This window comes from Exophiala spinifera (assembly GCF_000836115.1).
Source record: "Exophiala spinifera strain CBS 89968 unplaced genomic scaffold supercont1.1, whole genome shotgun sequence".
Taxonomy (NCBI): domain Eukaryota; kingdom Fungi; phylum Ascomycota; class Eurotiomycetes; order Chaetothyriales; family Herpotrichiellaceae; genus Exophiala; species Exophiala spinifera.
This window is the reverse complement of record NW_015622513.1, coordinates 4,318,634-4,334,828: the sequence shown is the minus strand read 5'-3', so window position 1 is coordinate 4,334,828 and position 16,195 is coordinate 4,318,634. Positions and strand designations below refer to the sequence as shown.

General features: G+C 51.0%; 5 protein-coding genes across 5 annotated transcripts; 4 read left to right on the top strand and 1 right to left on the bottom strand.

The window, feature by feature from the left end:
- Positions 1-46: 46 nt before the first annotated feature.
- PV08_01589 (uncharacterized protein) lies at positions 47-3,187 on the top strand (the record flags this gene model as incomplete). Its single annotated transcript, XM_016375950.1, has 1 exon — positions 47-3,187. One exon carries the CDS (start codon positions 47-49, stop codon positions 3,185-3,187), a length of 3,141 nt encoding a protein of 1,046 aa, XP_016241226.1.
- A 542-nt stretch (positions 3,188-3,729) lies between these two features.
- PV08_01588 (uncharacterized protein) lies at positions 3,730-4,489 on the top strand (the record flags this gene model as incomplete). The annotated part of the gene is made up of 3 exons (XM_016375949.1): positions 3,730-3,904; positions 3,964-4,031; positions 4,109-4,489. 3 exons carry the CDS (start codon positions 3,730-3,732, stop codon positions 4,487-4,489), a joined length of 624 nt encoding a protein of 207 aa, XP_016241225.1.
- A 2,411-nt stretch (positions 4,490-6,900) lies between these two features.
- Positions 6,901-8,877, top strand: PV08_01587 (uncharacterized protein; the record flags this gene model as incomplete). Its single annotated transcript, XM_016375948.1, has 1 exon — positions 6,901-8,877. The coding sequence occupies one exon, from the start codon at positions 6,901-6,903 to the stop codon at positions 8,875-8,877; it is 1,977 nt and encodes a 658-aa protein (XP_016241224.1).
- A 399-nt stretch (positions 8,878-9,276) lies between these two features.
- Positions 9,277-10,266, top strand: PV08_01586 (septum-promoting GTP-binding protein 1; the record flags this gene model as incomplete). The annotated part of the gene is made up of 3 exons (XM_016375947.1): positions 9,277-9,646; positions 9,703-9,995; positions 10,090-10,266. The coding sequence occupies 3 exons, from the start codon at positions 9,277-9,279 to the stop codon at positions 10,264-10,266; spliced, it is 840 nt and encodes a 279-aa protein (XP_016241223.1).
- Positions 10,267-11,562: 1,296 nt separating this feature from the next.
- PV08_01585 (uncharacterized protein) lies at positions 11,563-15,627 on the bottom strand (the record flags this gene model as incomplete). The annotated part of the gene is made up of 2 exons (XM_016375946.1): positions 11,563-15,346; positions 15,395-15,627. 2 exons carry the CDS (start codon positions 15,625-15,627, stop codon positions 11,563-11,565), a joined length of 4,017 nt encoding a protein of 1,338 aa, XP_016241222.1.
- Positions 15,628-16,195: the final 568 nt, after the last annotated feature.

Genomic DNA, 16,195 nt, shown 5'->3' with positions numbered 1-16,195 from the left:
AGCTGAAGATCCGCACTAAACCGAACTTCTCTCCAACCACGACCAGATGTCTGAAGGCGATGGGACGGAGGTTGACCACGAAAGTGGAGGCCAGCCTGATCGAGCTGAGATCGAGCGCCAACTTGATGAAGAGTATCCAAACAGGCCTCACAACAAACACAGAGCGCTGCCCTTCCATACTCTGATCAGAGATCTGTTCCAACCACTCCTAGACAACAGTAGAAGGAATACCAATAAACCTGCGGCCGTAAATCGAAGAAAGCTTGGACCCAATGGACAGAGCAATTCTCCTTCCGAAATACGAAGAGCAGTGATTGAACGCTATATCTCACGTTGGAGGAGAGATGTCGGCCCTGATTTCTTTCCGGCCTTTCGTCTCATCATTCCCGACAAAGACCGGGAGCGTGGTGTGTACGGACTCAAGGAGAAGGTCCTTGCCAAACTCCTGGTCAAGATCTTGAAGATCGACAAGAATTCCGAGGACGGGCGGAGTCTTCTGGACTGGAAGAGCCCCTCCGCAGTCAGTAATCCTACTTCTTCGGGAGACTTTCCGTTACGCTGCTATGGCGTCCTCGCGAAGCGAGAGATGAGAACGAGTTATGGCGACATGGACATCGACGAAGTCAACGAGCTGCTGGACAAGTTGTCCGCTGCCCCCAGAGAGGAATATCAACTACCTATCTTGACTGAGTTCTATAAACGGATGAATGCCGAGGAACTCACCTGGCTTATTCGCATTATCTTGAAATCGATGAAGGTGGGTGCTACCGAGAAGACATTTTTGCATATCTGGCATCCAGACGCCGAAAACCTTTTCAATATTTCGAGTAACCTTCGGAGAGTTTGCTGGGAACTCTGGGATCCGGACAAACGTCTCGATAAGGAGGAAAGCGGAATCGGCCTTATGCAATGCTTTCAACCTCAACTCGCTCAATTTACTCAAGCTCCTCTGAAGAAGGTCGTGCAAAAGCTGCAGCCTACACCTGATGAACAAGATTTCTGGATTGAGGAGAAGCTGGATGGGGAACGTATGCAATTGCATATGATAACTGACGATACGGTTGTTGGAGGGAAGCGCTTCCAATTCTGGTCACGAAAAGGCAAAGACTATACCTACCTCTACGGTAATGGGCTTTACGATGACAAGGGTGCTCTCACTCAGTTCTTGAAGAGCTGTTTTAAAGAGGGTGTTGAGAATATCATTCTCGACGGTGAAATGATCACTTGGGACCCCAAAGAAGGCGCTCCTGTGCCTTTCGGCACCTTGAAAACAGCAGCTTTAGCCGAAATGCGAAACCCGTTCGCAGAAGGGCCCCGACCGCTATTCCGCGTCTTTGATATTCTGCTGCTTAACGACAAAGTCCTAATGCCATACGTCCTTTCTGACCGCCGACGGGCGTTAGAAGAATGCGTTCAGTCTGAGCCAGGCCGCCTGGAGATACACTCATATAAGGTCGCAACCAGGCCAGAAGATGTCGAAGCTGCTCTTCGTGAAGTCATTGCAGAAGGATCTGAAGGGTTGGTGCTTAAGAACCCTCGAGGAGCATACAAGTTGGATGACCGCACCGGCGACTGGCAAAAGGTCAAACCTGAGTACATGAAAGATTACGGAGAATCACTTGATTGTCTCATCATAGGAGGCTTTTATGGGTCGGGGAAAAGGGGTGGTCACCTTTCCAGCTTCATGTGCGGGCTACGCGTTTCTGGCTCTGCACAGGCCCAAAGCCAGAGTCAACATCAAAGCCAGTCCGAGGAGCAGAGTCGGTCACCAAGCTCTAGCACGTCGAAGAAGTTCGTGTCATTCTTCAAAGTAGGAGGTGGTTTCAATGCCAATGACTACTCCACAATTCGCCATCATACTGACGGTAAGTGGCATAAATGGGATGCTAAACGACCTCCAACGAAGTACATCGACCTTGGTGGGACTCAAGGGAACCGCGAGAAGCCTGACATGTGGATCAAGCCTGAGGACTCGCTCGTGGTTGAGGTGAAAGCAGCACAGGTTGTTCCAAGCGAAGACTACGGCTGTGGCATGACCTTGCGATTTCCTCGGTTCAAGAAGCTTCGTCAAGACAAAGACTGGGCTACTGCACTTTCATTGGAAGAGTTTCAGACTATCCGGAAGACGATCGAAGATACGCTTAAGGAAAAATCTTTAGCTATGGACGAGCAGAAGAGGAAAAAACGCAAAGAGACCTCACGGAAGAGAGTTGTCACTGTCGCAGGCTACAATGCTAAAGAAGTGAACAACGTAAAGCTTCCAGTCGGGCCGCAAGGAAATGTTTTCGCCGGACTGACATTTTACATCATGACCGAATCCACACCACCCGCGCCAAAGAAGTCAAAACTGGAACTCGAGGCCCTGGTCAAGGCGAATGGCGGCAAAATCGTCCAGACGCACAACGTGGTCAAAGATACAATTTGCGTGGCGTCCAGAAGGACAGTCAAAGTCGCGAGTCTCCAAAAGACGGGCGAAAAGGAGATTGTCAAGCCAACCTGGATCTTTGACAGTCTGGATCAAGCGCGCCGTGATTTTGCGACGGGACATCCGGAAACAGTGGTGCCATTTGAACCAGGGCGCCATCTGTTCTTCACACCAGAGACTCTGGCCGACCAGTGGGTCGAAAACGTAGACGAGTACGGCGATAGCTTCGCCCGAGACACGACCGTGGACGAACTCAGAGATATCATGGACAAGATGGACGATATTGAAGATGTCGACCACAATGGGGAAGAGAGGAGAATTCAGGATCTGTTTCCCGAGTATCTCGAGATGAAAGGCTTTATGCTTAGAGAACTCGTGATAGTCTTTGACACTCCAGCATCCAACATGACAACAGCAACAACGAGAACGACGTCGACGTCGACGTCGAAGAAAAACGGTGTGACAGGCTCCAAGCCCAGCACGAACACCGAACAAGAGTATGTGGACACTACGACGCGCAATATCGCATTATTCGGTGGAGCGAGCGTCCTTCCTTACACCGACCTGACCGCGATCCCTGACAAGGTCAAACCCAGCGTGACACACATCATTGCTCACCCGAATTCCGACTTGAAGGCACTGAGACATGATGTCTCACATTGGCCGAGTCGACGAATTCCTCGAATAGTCAGAGCGACGTGGATTCAAGACTGCTGGAAGGAGGGTACCAAGGTCGACGAAGAGCCATATGTGGCGAGGTAGGCACATTGTGATAAGCCTCGAAAACACACCGAGAGCATTCATCATGTAGAGTCTCGAACAAACGCACCTACCATGCATAAACAGCAATATCATAAGTCCATGGTATTGGCACTCGGAGGGTGAATGGGCACTTCTCGTGAAGACATCCGCGGTAGGCTCGTTCATATCATTGTTTGCGTTTCCACGGCAAGATCGACATCAATAGGAATGAATTCAACAGCTAATCTCCAATATCAATGTCGCCTATTCTCGGCTCTCACATTGCTCTGCTGAATAAGGAACTCTCACCATTGTCGCTCACTGTATTCACTTGACGAATGAACCTCTGATCGGGTGACCTCGTCATTCGCTCCCATGCTCTTTTACCGGCGCCGTTTGAAGTCGTCGTTTGAGGATATCATCGGGTCACATCCATGGATCATCACCCAAATGGAATAACAGGCTGAAAGAGCATGGATCTGACTCCAGCGGATCTGACAAAGTTCACGGCAGCGTCACGTCGATCCATCCACCATCCATCTCTCTTCGCAGACCCAGACGCAATGGACGGCACCGGTGCACTTGTCTGTTCCCTGACTTTCACCTTCCTCTCGGTCCTTTTTGGAGGCGTGCGCCTCTATACCAGAGCCTTCATTGTCAAGAAGTTCTTGATTGACGACTTGCTGCTCATATTCTCCATTTTGGCGTCGATGGCGTTGACGACGCTTATTATATTCCGTAAACCTCAGTCCCCCGCCCCGCGCACGACTCCCCTTTCTGGACTGACACTTTTGCAGAAGCATACAATGGGCTTGGCCAGCACATGAGTGAGCTTTCCATTCTCGAAATATACAGCTTCCTCAAGGTGCGTGGTGGCCGGATAGTCAATGTCGGTGGCACGTCAGTGCAAAGCGGATCGCTAACACGAACGGGTGTTGACAGGCCCTTTGGGGAAGCACCATAGTCTACAGTGTAGCTATGATGCTCACTCAAAACGTCTTCCTCTTCCAGTATCGCAACTTCTTCGTCGGCCTCTGGCTTCGTCGCATCACGACCGCTATGATTTTCATCGTCACGCTTTTTGGTATCGCTTCGACCCTGACTTTGGCATTTCAGTGCGTCCCAACAAGGTACATCTGGGATCCTCTCTCGCCGCCGGCTCGTTGTATCAATTATTATTTTTTCTGGTACACATCAGCCGGCTTCAACACGCTCACAGCAATTATTATCTGGCTTCTGCCTATACCTCTGATCAAGGGGCTGCATCTACCAAAGCGTCAGAAGTATTGGCTCACTGTGGTCTTTGCGTTGGGAATTTTGTAAGTATTCCACCGCCATCTCATGCAAGACTATCCGAAGCTCTGGTAGGAGAAAGGAGGTAGATGGCCAGCCCGCTAACCTGAATATGATGAACCAAGTACCTGTCTATGTTCGGGCTTGCGTATTAGGGCTCTTAACCTGGGTGTCAACCACGCCGAGAGTGACTTGAGCCACTTCTACCCAGATGTTGCAGCGTGGTCGTGCCTCGAAATCAACGTGGGGATCATTTGTGCTTGCCTGCCAATAATCAAGCCCATAGTCGACAGATTGTTTCCTAACTTGTTGCACGATCCAGCGAGACGAGCTGCTGTGCCTTCGATTCGTCGTGGCCCGTCAAATTATGATCGGGATGGAATGTATATAAGTCCAATGCGATCAGATCAACAATCGACGGCTGGAAGAGCTGGAGTGAAGTTGGAAAAGTGGAAAGACGCCGGATCGGAGGAGGATATCGAGAGCACGAAGGTGTCTCATTCGTCGTCGCATCGGAAGTTATCGACCATGAAGGTTCTCAGTTCTCACTGAGGGTCGGTGTATAGCAGAACCATGTTTCGATGAAACAAATTCAAGCTATTACAATGAGATTGGAGCCTTGCCATGGCCTGGTCTGATCTGGCGCTTTACAGCAGCAGAATATTCAGCTTGAGTCGTGGTCCAGATGAGAACATTACCTGCACCACAATCGGGTAATCTCGTAGTTGGATGGGATGCGCATCACTGTGCCGCTGAAGAAGGACGAGGTCGATCACAGGCTTTGAATCATCGAAATCGGCGTGTGATACCGGCCTTCTGCCTCCGGGTTTCGTGAAGACAAATCGCTGCGACACAAGCATCCTTGCGCTCTGGTATCCCTAAACACCCAATCCTCGCGGCCCTGGTAGCATACCGTTGAGTCATGAACTGAAATGTCATGAACGATCAGGGACATCGAGTCAAGGACAGCATATTTTGCTAATCAGTTCCTCCGAGTTCTTGAGGCTTGAGCTTCCGCTCCCAGAAACAGGCCGCATGCAGCTACAATGGAAGTCGCTACGACTCCAAAGACTACTTGGGTCTTGATGCCAGACTGTACCAAAGCGCGTCTACCCGCATACTTGGTCACGGTCCGCATGTAATTGGCCATCCCACTGGCGAGACAAGCAAGCGAGAGAGCCCAGAAAATGATACCCAAAGGATGTGAGAGTCTCTGTTCGAGGCTGGTTGGCTGGTGCTTGAGATGGAAGTTGACAAAGATGGCGACGGATACTACAGCCATGTAGACTGAAAGGCGGAGCCAGGACAAGAAAGTTCGCTCGTTCGCACAGTGGTCGCGAGCATCGGAAGTGACGTTCGAAAATAATAACGGAGCCCAGAGGGGACGCAGAAGGAATAGCTGCAGAGGACCTGAAGGGTGCTCTCTACCAGAGAAGACAATTCAGTCCAGATGATCGCTTCTGTGGCAGGGATGGACTCACTCGTCTACGTTAATAATGGTGGTAAATGGGTTGTAGAGGATGTGCCAGCCATCCCCGGCATGATCGGGTGTAGTTGAGGTTTGGGGCATTGCAGGCATGGAGTGACTGGATTCTGGTAGATCCAAACTTTTCAGAGGGGACAGGGAACGGATGAATCGTTATTGTAGGTTATAATAGACTATGATAAGGGCGAACGGCAAATGTATGGATGCTTGAAAGGATTGAACTGATGCAAGCGACGACGAGCAAGACGTGATCAGCGCATTGGACCAACAGGTGGCGAGCTTACGACCTCAGAATCAACGCCCAGTCGTCTCACCTATACGACGCCTAGAAGGGCAAGGCTTTGGGCCTTGACTACAGGCACGATAAGGCCGGGGAACAGTCTGAGAAAGGCGGGGCAAGGCTCGTCCGGGCAACGGGTTCCCTGGCGTTCCAGGTGAAGTCATCCCTAAAACCCACTGTCGTCCCTTGTGCTTGTGCATCGGCAAAGGCCGGTTATTGCCAAAAAGGAAAGAACACGCTCTGTCTGGATCTCTTCTCCGTGACATGATTATGGGTAGACATTGTACGGATAGACCAATCTAGTTAATTTGTCCACCAGCAAGAACGTTTGCGCTACGAGATACCTATTCGTCTCTTGATTAAGCTTGCGATAAACGACGCCCGATGTGGAGGTTGCAGCCGACCAAAAAAGCACCGCATATGGCCGAAGCGAAGCAGGGTCCTCCATAGCTTTATCAGTCGACACAGTCACAGCCAAAGGTTAACTCTGAGTCCGCGCTCCTGCTCTCCTCGCTCTCTCTCTCCTTCTCGTACTTTCTTGCCAGAGCACCGTCGTGGTATACAGCAGATAACTTCACCAGGCCCCAAAAGGACCTGACTGAGCATGCCCGCGCTTCACTTGCAACATTAGCGGAGTAGCCCGTAACATATCGCCTTGGGAACTTCCCTCTCATCATGTCTCAACCAAAATCTATCAACACTCTCGAGAGAGTCACTAGCCTCACCAGACGTGCAAGCCGAGTCTTGCAAAATTCTCTACCCAACGCTTCTCCCATAGCGCAAGCATCACTAGCGCGAGATATCGAGGAAGACACCGAGTCCGAACTGGATGAGTCGGACTCAGACTCTGGAGGTTCAACTTTGCGACCCTCGACGTCGGCTCCAGGAGGATATTCTTTCGTCGGCTCGTATCGGCGACCGAGCGTTGCCGCAGCAGGAAATAGAGCCACCATCCTCCCCCGGCCGTTCGCAGCAGAGTATGAAAGACCATCTAGAGAAGAGAGAGCGCGTGCACTGGAAGAGGAAAGAAGTCTATTGCGAGACAATAATCTAATTCCACCGAAACATCCACAAGCAGAAGATGGTCGGAAAAAGAGCATATTCCGGATCCCTGGCGGGGATCGCAAGGTCTCGACGGATGAAGACGCTGTCCCAGCCCTGGACGGAGCAACCGGTCTTGCATCTGAAGCCACACCGTTACTTGGAGACCCGACGCTCCCGTACGGTGGTCAAGGCGATGCGGATAACATCGAAGCCAAATGGGAAGAAGCCGTCGCTGCCGGCATGATACATACTACCTGGCAACGAGAAGCCAAAGTCATTGGTCGCTATTCGGCACCCTTGATGGTGACCTTCTTACTGCAGTACTCATTGACCGTGGCGAGCATCTTCACCGTTGGACATATTGGAACCGTCGAACTTGGCGCTGTGAGCTTAGCTTCCATGTCCGCCAATATCACCGGTTATGCGATCTATCAGGGCCTGGCAACCTCTCTGGATACTTTGTGTGCACAGGCTTATGGCTCCGGCCGAAAGAAGCTCGTGGGCCTACAGATGCAACGCATGGTGTTTTTCCTTTGGACCATCACTATACCTATAGCCGTTGTTTGGCTTCTCGCAGACCATATATTGATGGTTATCGTACCGGAGCCTGCTGTGGCAAAACTTGCAGGATTATACCTCAAGATTGTGCTGGCTGGTGCGCCAGGATACGCGGCCTTCGAGGCAGGAAAGCGTTATGTACAGGCACAGGGCTTGTTCTCTGCCTCTCTCTACGTCCTCTTGTTCTGCGCACCTTTCAACGCCTTCATGAATTGGCTTTTCGTATGGCAACTCGAGCTTGGGTTCGCTGGTGCACCACTCGCAGTTGCCATTACCGACAACCTCCTCCCGCTTGGCCTATTCATTTATGTGCGCTATTTCTCAAAGTCAGGCATGTCATGCTGGAACGGCTTCACCAAAAAGGCCCTGCAGAATTGGGGCCCTATGGTCAAACTTGCTTTACCTGGCGTTATCATGATAGAGGCTGAGGTGCTAGCCTTCGAGATTCTGACTTTTGCAGCCTCATATTTTGGCACGACTGTGCTGGCTGCACAATCTGTCGTGGCCACACTTACCTCAATCACGTTCCAGATTCCATTCCCGCTGTCCATAGCCGGTTCAACACGGGTTGCGAATCTGATTGGAGCAACACTTGCCGACGCAGCCAAGGTGAGCACCAAAGTCACTTTCTGTGCTGCAGTCGTTGTTGGTGTATTCAACGTGACGCTCCTATCGGCGCTGAGGGACTATATTCCTCGGTTGTTCACTTCTGACCCGGACGTCATCCGCATCGTGGCGGATATTCTCCCACTTTGTGCTGCATTCCAGCTGTTTGACGCTCTGGCAGCTGCTTGTAATGGTATTCTTCGTGGCCTTGGTCGTCAAGAGTTTGGTGGATATGTTCAGATCTTTTGCTACTATGTTTTTGCTCTGCCCCTCAGTTTTGGATTAGCCTTTGGCAAGCATTGGGATCTGATGGGATTGTGGACTGGTGTAGCCATTGCACTGGGCTTGGTGGCATTGATCGAGTTCATCTACCTCAGTCGCACAGACTGGCAGCGAAGTGTGGAGGAAGCACGGGCACGCAATTCAGAAGGCGGCGCGGTGTAATGGAAGGTCACGAAGTCGTCAAATATACGGGAGTAAGTAAATGTCTTGGTAGGCTATCAGAATCCTTTTAGCGATGTCATGATCTTGATATGGACGCTGTTGTCAACCTCTTTGTGTGTTGCTATGAGGTTTGCTATGGTGAATCATTACATAAGCCGCCGTCCACCGACCGACAAACACCAAACGCGACCCTTTTGACTTTGTGCTCTTGACGTGTCGTGGTAGCCAATTGAAAGCGCTGGCCGTCAGCGAACGTAAACGCCCTCGATCGCTGTATGAACAAAGCCCCGGACATCCCTCGCAGGAACTTGACCTCCTAGCTTCGAAGCAGTCAACGCCCATTCCACCCATCCACTCTTCCCTCGCCGCTCGTTATCCAACCCGAGTCCTTTGCCAGCCATGGATTTTGCGCCTCACAACGAATACCCCGCCGACTCGGCACAGGTCAACGACAATTATCAGCACGACGAGTCCACAGCAATCCCAGCTATGCCTTCACATCAAGCCACGGCCACTCCGCCTTTAGATAATGACACGAACCAGAGATACCACTCGCCGAGCCTGTACCCCCAGCCGAATTCGAGGCCGGGATCCGGAATGGGAGGCCATCAACAAACACAGTACCAAGAAAATAGACAATCGCAGTCCTCCAACAAGAGCAGTGTTGTCATCAAGGTGGGAATGGTGGGAGATGCACAAATAGGCAAGACAAGTCTCATGGTCAAATACGTCGAAGGTAGTTGGGATGAAGATTACATCCAAACTCTAGGTGCGCCATGCAGTTACCTGATCCCCCTTCCGATTCCTTGCTAACACCACATACAGGCGTGAACTTCATGGAAAAGACAATCTCAATACGCAACACCGAAATCACATTCTCGATTTGGGACTTGGGTGGCCAACGTGAATTCGTCAATATGTTACCACTCGTCTGCAACGACGCCGTGGCCATTTTGTTCATGTTCGACCTCACCCGCAAATCAACCCTCAACAGCATCAAAGAATGGTACAGGCAGGGAAGGGGTTTCAACAAGACCGCCATACCGTTCTTGATCGGCACAAAATATGACCATTTTGTCAATTTCCCCAGAGAAGACCAGGAAGAGATAAGCAACCAGGTATGCTCCGGCTCTTAGCCAAAAAACGCTTACAGACACAAGCACGGGTCCGAGTTGGATGAGAAGAACCATACTGACACTTCCCGCGTTGTAGGCACGACGGTTCGCCAAAGCCATGCGCGCGAGTTTGATCTTCAGCAGCACGAGCCACAGCATAAACGTGCAGAAAATCTTTAAGATCGTACTATCCAAAGCCTTCGACTTGAAATGCACGATCCCGGAGATCGAGAATGTCGGCGAACCTCTCCTACTCTATCAGTCCGTTAATTAAGGCTGTTCCTACCCTCCCTAATGCTCAGCCGACTGCCTCTGTCCTCGAAAGGCCCGTTGTTGAGTTTTTCGGTGCAAACTTTGCCTTGCGACAAAAGGAGAGGACAAAAATTGCGACATCTACATGATCATGATGTTGCAGGACGAAATGAGACACGACGACACATATTTGCCTATTACCCCTTTTTCCCAAATACACCTCTTTACTCCGAACGACCATCGCCCAGCTAGGCTGGCTTTGCTCGAAAAACACCACACATACACTCCAATATTACCGTGAGAGTCAAGAGGTAATGATAATCCACCCTCTTTTTCTCTTGACTTTGTAACACGACACTCACAGTTACGGTCTCCAGCACCCCGTCCGACCATGTCACAACTACTTTTTGTGTTCCTATGTCTTTTCAGATGTGTTCATGTCGACTTCTATCATCGCGTCCAAGCGCGGAAACCAGAATGGCACCCATTCGCAAAGCTTGCCTTGATCGGATTAGGTTGTCTTTTCTGGGTGGCCGACGGGACTTGCTATCTGGAGGCGAACGTGTCACCCGAGAGTGTTGTCCGCTGCAACTTTAGTATCACCCAGATCGTCGAGCGGCGAGTACAAGGAGGTGACGAGAGTAAGACATTGGTGGGAGAGAAAGTTTCCGTATTAGAGAACGCAGGAAGGAGGCTCCAGGATCAGCGAGACTTGTCTGGACCCAGGAGGAAGGGACAAATAATGGAAAGGGGTCATTCAATGACCTTGGGCCCGATTCATCGCTAGGCACTCCGCCCTGGACGCTCTCCCAGACCAAGCAGATACGAACTGAACCATCCACCCGTTTCTATGATAGCAATGAAGAAAAGGAGAATGAACCATCAAGTCAGAGTGGTGGAAACTCATGCATGATTGCATATGCTTGCATGTTTATGCTACTGTCTATTTTCTGATGGGTTGGTGTCATTTTTTTCCTTCTGTACATCCATCACCTGAACTTTTCTAATGGCTTCTTTGACACCGATTGATTTGCAAGGTGGTCGATTTCCAGATGCAAAGGATCACGGAAAGCCACCGATAGTAGTGGGGATGTGATATTGGGGAGGTTTCAACCATAGGTAATCGTACCTCGTCCGTGGCGATCAATCAGTTCTCTCGTTTTGCTTAATGGCCCAGTACCACCATCGCATATGGGTCACCCAGCCTCCGTCCTTCATGTGACGCTTTCAACGTGGCTATCATTGTGTTTGTGGGGTTCTTCACATCCCGGAGCTGATGTCAGCTCAGAGAAGCCCAAACCCAAACCCAATCGCGGCCTCAAGCTCCCTCTGCAAGTACGTTGCGCACGACTTGTGCAAATTCCTTCTTAACGAATTCGACATAGCCCTTCCAGGCCACCAGGTCTCCGCTGACGTCGGCGCTGGCCGAGGGGAATTTCCGCTCAAGTTCCATGGTGGTTCTGATGACGGCAGCATTGGCTTCGTTGACTTTTTCGATTTCCTGCTTGACGGCATTCTCTTTAATCTTTGCTCCGAGGACGATTTTGAACTTCTCTGAGAGCGCCGAGAGGCGACGACGGGTCTCATCTGGGTCAATAACCGAGAGACGTGAGAGCATGAGGTTGCACAAAGTGCGAATGTCCGTGTCGTCAGGGATACCGTCAAGGATACGATCAAAGACTTTGGGAATGGGCAAATGTGAGATTGCCCCGGGACAGTCGAGCAACGCATACAGCGTGGCGTACGCGGATTTGCGAAGGTCCAGACCTCCATCTTCTTGATGGGTGAACGGGCCAATCTTGACAGTTTTGATGAGATCACGATTGATGTGTGAGGACTCAAGAATGGTGGGCAGAATCTGACCGATATCTGGAATAATAAGTTCGGGTTTGTTGTGAATGGCTGCATTCAGCGTCGTGACCGCAAGACGTCGGTTTCCAATGTCCGAATCATTGAGCATGGTCTGAAGCATAGGTGTCATCATCTTGACCAGGAGACTGTTGTATGAATTGCTCGTCTCGCCGAGAGTGAATCGGAATGCTGAAATAACGGTCCCTCGAATGGCAGGGTTAGTATTCTCCAGCGATCTTGCCAGCTCCGGCACATAGACATCAGGATCTATCGTGGCCAATCTGCCAATACATTCGGCTCCAACAGCACTGTTGTCTTCTGCTTCGGAAACTGCGAACAACTTCTGCCACAATTCAGACGCAAACGGTGTCAGTTCACCCGAGGAGTTGTCAGCGTGTTCCAGAATCTCCTTCAGCGCGTGGAGATATAGATAGTCTTGACCGGGGTCCCGGTTCAGGCTTTGCAAAATGACCGGAAGGCACTCAGAGACGTTGTTTGAGCTGGCACTCCCTAGAGCGACAGCAGCAGTGAGTCTAACTTTTTCGGCATCGGCGTTTAGACATTTGATGAAGGTTTGGATGTCAATGGGAGCCCGAGATCCCATCCTGAAGCCCACCTCACCAAGAACAGTCAAAGCAAGGCAGACTGCTCGAACATCGTCGGATGCTTCCAGCTCTTGGAGAAAGTCGGATATGGTGACTCCCAAGTTGTCTCCACCATAGACAAGTAGAGTACCAATCGCCCTCCCAAGCACCGCTGTTTCGCCGCTGGTGCCAGTAGCTAGTAGCCCTTTCATGAGGAGGGCACCAACTCCCTGCTCACCAATGACCTTGACCACAAGGAGGTACGCTCGAAGTGGCGGGCCTTCCAGGCGAGCTTGGGTAATGGCACACAGAGCACGTACAGTGTCGTCGTTGACCAGAGCTGCGGCGTTTGTTGGGATTGTTTTTGACAGAATGACTAGTGCTGGGGTTAGAAGATGCAGGTCATTGGCCGAAATCAGAGGCATCAAGTGACTTTGGAGCTGCACAATTGTTTTCGTCTCATACTGTGAGGACGTCACAGGATTGAGAGCGAGATACTGTAACGACTCCAAACAAGAAACACGAAGAGCGCGGTCGGCTTTCCGAAGTTGATTGGCCATCTCGAGCGACACATCTTGGATCCAGGCAGTTCCGATATTATCGTGAACTCCCGCTGCCTCAGCGACTAGGCCAATAGCCCTTGCACTAGCAAGCCTTGTGGTTTCGTTTCGTAGTCTATCGTCGAGGATGCCTAGACTCTTGACACGAGAATCGCTAGGGAGCAGTTGCGTGGAAGAAGTTCTAGCAATAAGTACGCCAAATACTTGGATGGCTCGATGGCGTATCTCAAGATCGGTATTATTATCAGTTACTCGGCTGACCACGACATCCCACAGCTTCTGAATGTGCATAGCATGATCTTGATTCGCCGTGGCCAAGCGAGGTGGTGTAAGTGCTTTGATGAATTGTTCGATTGTGGAAAGAGCTTCACTTGAGACTTTGTAATTTCGGTCGCGAGCAATCGTCGTGACTGGTGGTATCAGGGCAATGACAAATGGAATCAGCACAGTCGTGCCATTCGTCTCCGCAATAGTGCTGACCAAAGTCAGAGTCTCAATCTGAAGACTTGACACTGTTGCTGATGTTCCGGCACCCGTTCCACCTGAGCCAGCCGCGTTAGAGGGCTTCAGGGCATCCGCAATCGGGTCTTCCAATTGTTGCAGATGATCTGACAATATGCCATTCCGCGATAGGGTAAGAGTCTTCAGCATTATGACAGATGCTTGCTTCAGAGACATGCTGGCTTTCTTCCAGAGTTTGCAGAGAGCCTGAACAATTCTCGGAACAAGTGCGACGAGTTCTGCTTGGGATCCAGTAGGAGGTGATGCTGGCATGATTGGGGGACTGGAGCGCGCAGCAACGAGGCCTCTTAAATCTGGATCCTGTCGGTCGGCTTCACTATCTTGACGTCTTCGTTTTCGAGTGTTAGTCGGTGCAGCGGGGTTCTCAGAAGAGTCAACACGAGAGAGTTCGAGAGATGGTGAAGAGCCTGTTTTGCGAATCAACATCGTGGTTGCTGCGATGACCTCCAATCTAACACTGTCTTCGCGCTCTTTGAAAAGTCGAGAAATGAGATCAGGAGCGATTCTGCCAAAGAGGAGATCTCGATCTGCCGCTGTAGCTCCGGAGATGATGGCATACAAGACTTTCGCAGCACATCTTCGAACTTTCCAGCTCATATCGTCAACATCGCTAAACGCATCGTCGTCATCCAACTCTGCATATTCATCGTCGTCATCGTCGTCAGCAGGATCCTCTGTGAAGCCATCGTCAGAGTTGTTGTCCTGAAGGCCCCCCATTTCATCATCAGACAGTTCTGCCACATTCGGGTCGTACTTTAGATATCGCAAGGCGGCGTCGATGGCGTCCGAAAGGTGGGGATGCATCTCAGTGGGACAAGACCCTATCATAGACTCCAAAGAGATGAGCGCCGTTTCTCGCAACTCCTCCGTCTCTGTGTCCACCTCCATATCGTCATCAATGGACGCAGTAGACGAGATCTCCGGCTGGCTTAGCACTCCCAGCACGTAAGGCACGACACTGTCAAGGTATGGACCGGCTTTGGTGGGAATTGACCGTGCGAGAGTTCCGGCTGTGGCGATAAGGAATTTCCGATGCTCCATACTAAGCTGTTGATTGTCGAAGCTGTTTTTCAGTGCAGCAACAAAAGAGCCGACTTGACCTTCGTTGAAATGGACCAGCAATGCGCCTATTCCGGCCAGAGCTCTCTTTTTGACCACTCCACCAGCCTGGGGACTCTCTATTATGTGCATGGTGGACTTTGCAAGTTCAACCAGTTCCACCTCTTGTAGCAAGGAGCCGTAGCATTTCACAATCTCAATCATGACATCGACTGCATCGGCGCTGTAACCTTTATCCTTGTGGTTTTCCAGCAAACCGGTTGGTAGTCGAGGGGGAGTCTTACCGGTAGGCAAGACGACATGGCCGACCAATCTTGGTATCAAGACCTTACTGATGGCACTATAAGCGTCTTTCACCTCCTGCGCAGACGCTCCATTCGGCTGCGGTTGGGGCAAAGCTGAAATGAGACTTCGGAGAGCGGTATTAGGGATTGAAAGGTCGATCTCACGGTTGGTGAGATCAGTGAGTTTGTCGATTAAAGGTGCCACAATATCACCTGGTGTGCGAGCAGCCAGCGGACCAATACTGTCTGGACGTCAACAGAGGACATGCGTGCGACACATTGTGACCTACCACTTCAGAGCCTGATTCTGAACCTCGCCGTTCTGATCAGCTAGTGACTTGAGCAAACCGTCGATTATCCGGGCTGCAGTGTGCGAGTCATTGCGAAGGTATTCCGTGGAGGTCGAGGAGAGCACATTCGCCAGGTCACTGAGCTGCATGAAACGAATGTCCGGGTCAGGGTCGCTGATCTTGTTCAGCAGCCCTGAGATGCTCGCCTGAGCTATGCTGCGATCCTTTGCCATCTTACAGAGTGGCGGTAAAAGGGCACAATCTCAAAGATGGAATGATTTCGCGGTCGCTCCAGTCATTTGGATGTCGTCGCGTTGATGCGGGGGAGACGGAGGACACTTCGTAAATTTCAGGCTATGATGTCAGGAAACTAACACGCTCAAACGCTGGCCAGGACGGAGGTGAGAGAGACACTGCGAGCTTCACGAGAAACGACAGATGTTGAGATGGACAATGTGGTGAAATAGTGCAGGCTGCACGGCGTGTACATGCAGTGGGAGTGGGAGGGACAATATTCCGGAGGGAAGAATTGCCTTAGGTAAGCCATGACGCAGGGCTTAATCACTCCACACTATTTGTCCAAAGCTTCTCCCGGAGCTTCTCAGGTACAAGTTGCGAGCACAACTGCGATTGCATTGATCCCATCCTGAATTTTGCACCTTCCATACCCCCGGTTGCGGCTCCGTTCTCCTCTCATATATCCGTTAATGGCTTTCGCACGGTCTGTTGCCCTTCGGGGTAGCATTCGCTCAGCTACTCTAAAGCGAGCTGCAGCGCAAGCTCGAACCAGCTTCCGAGATG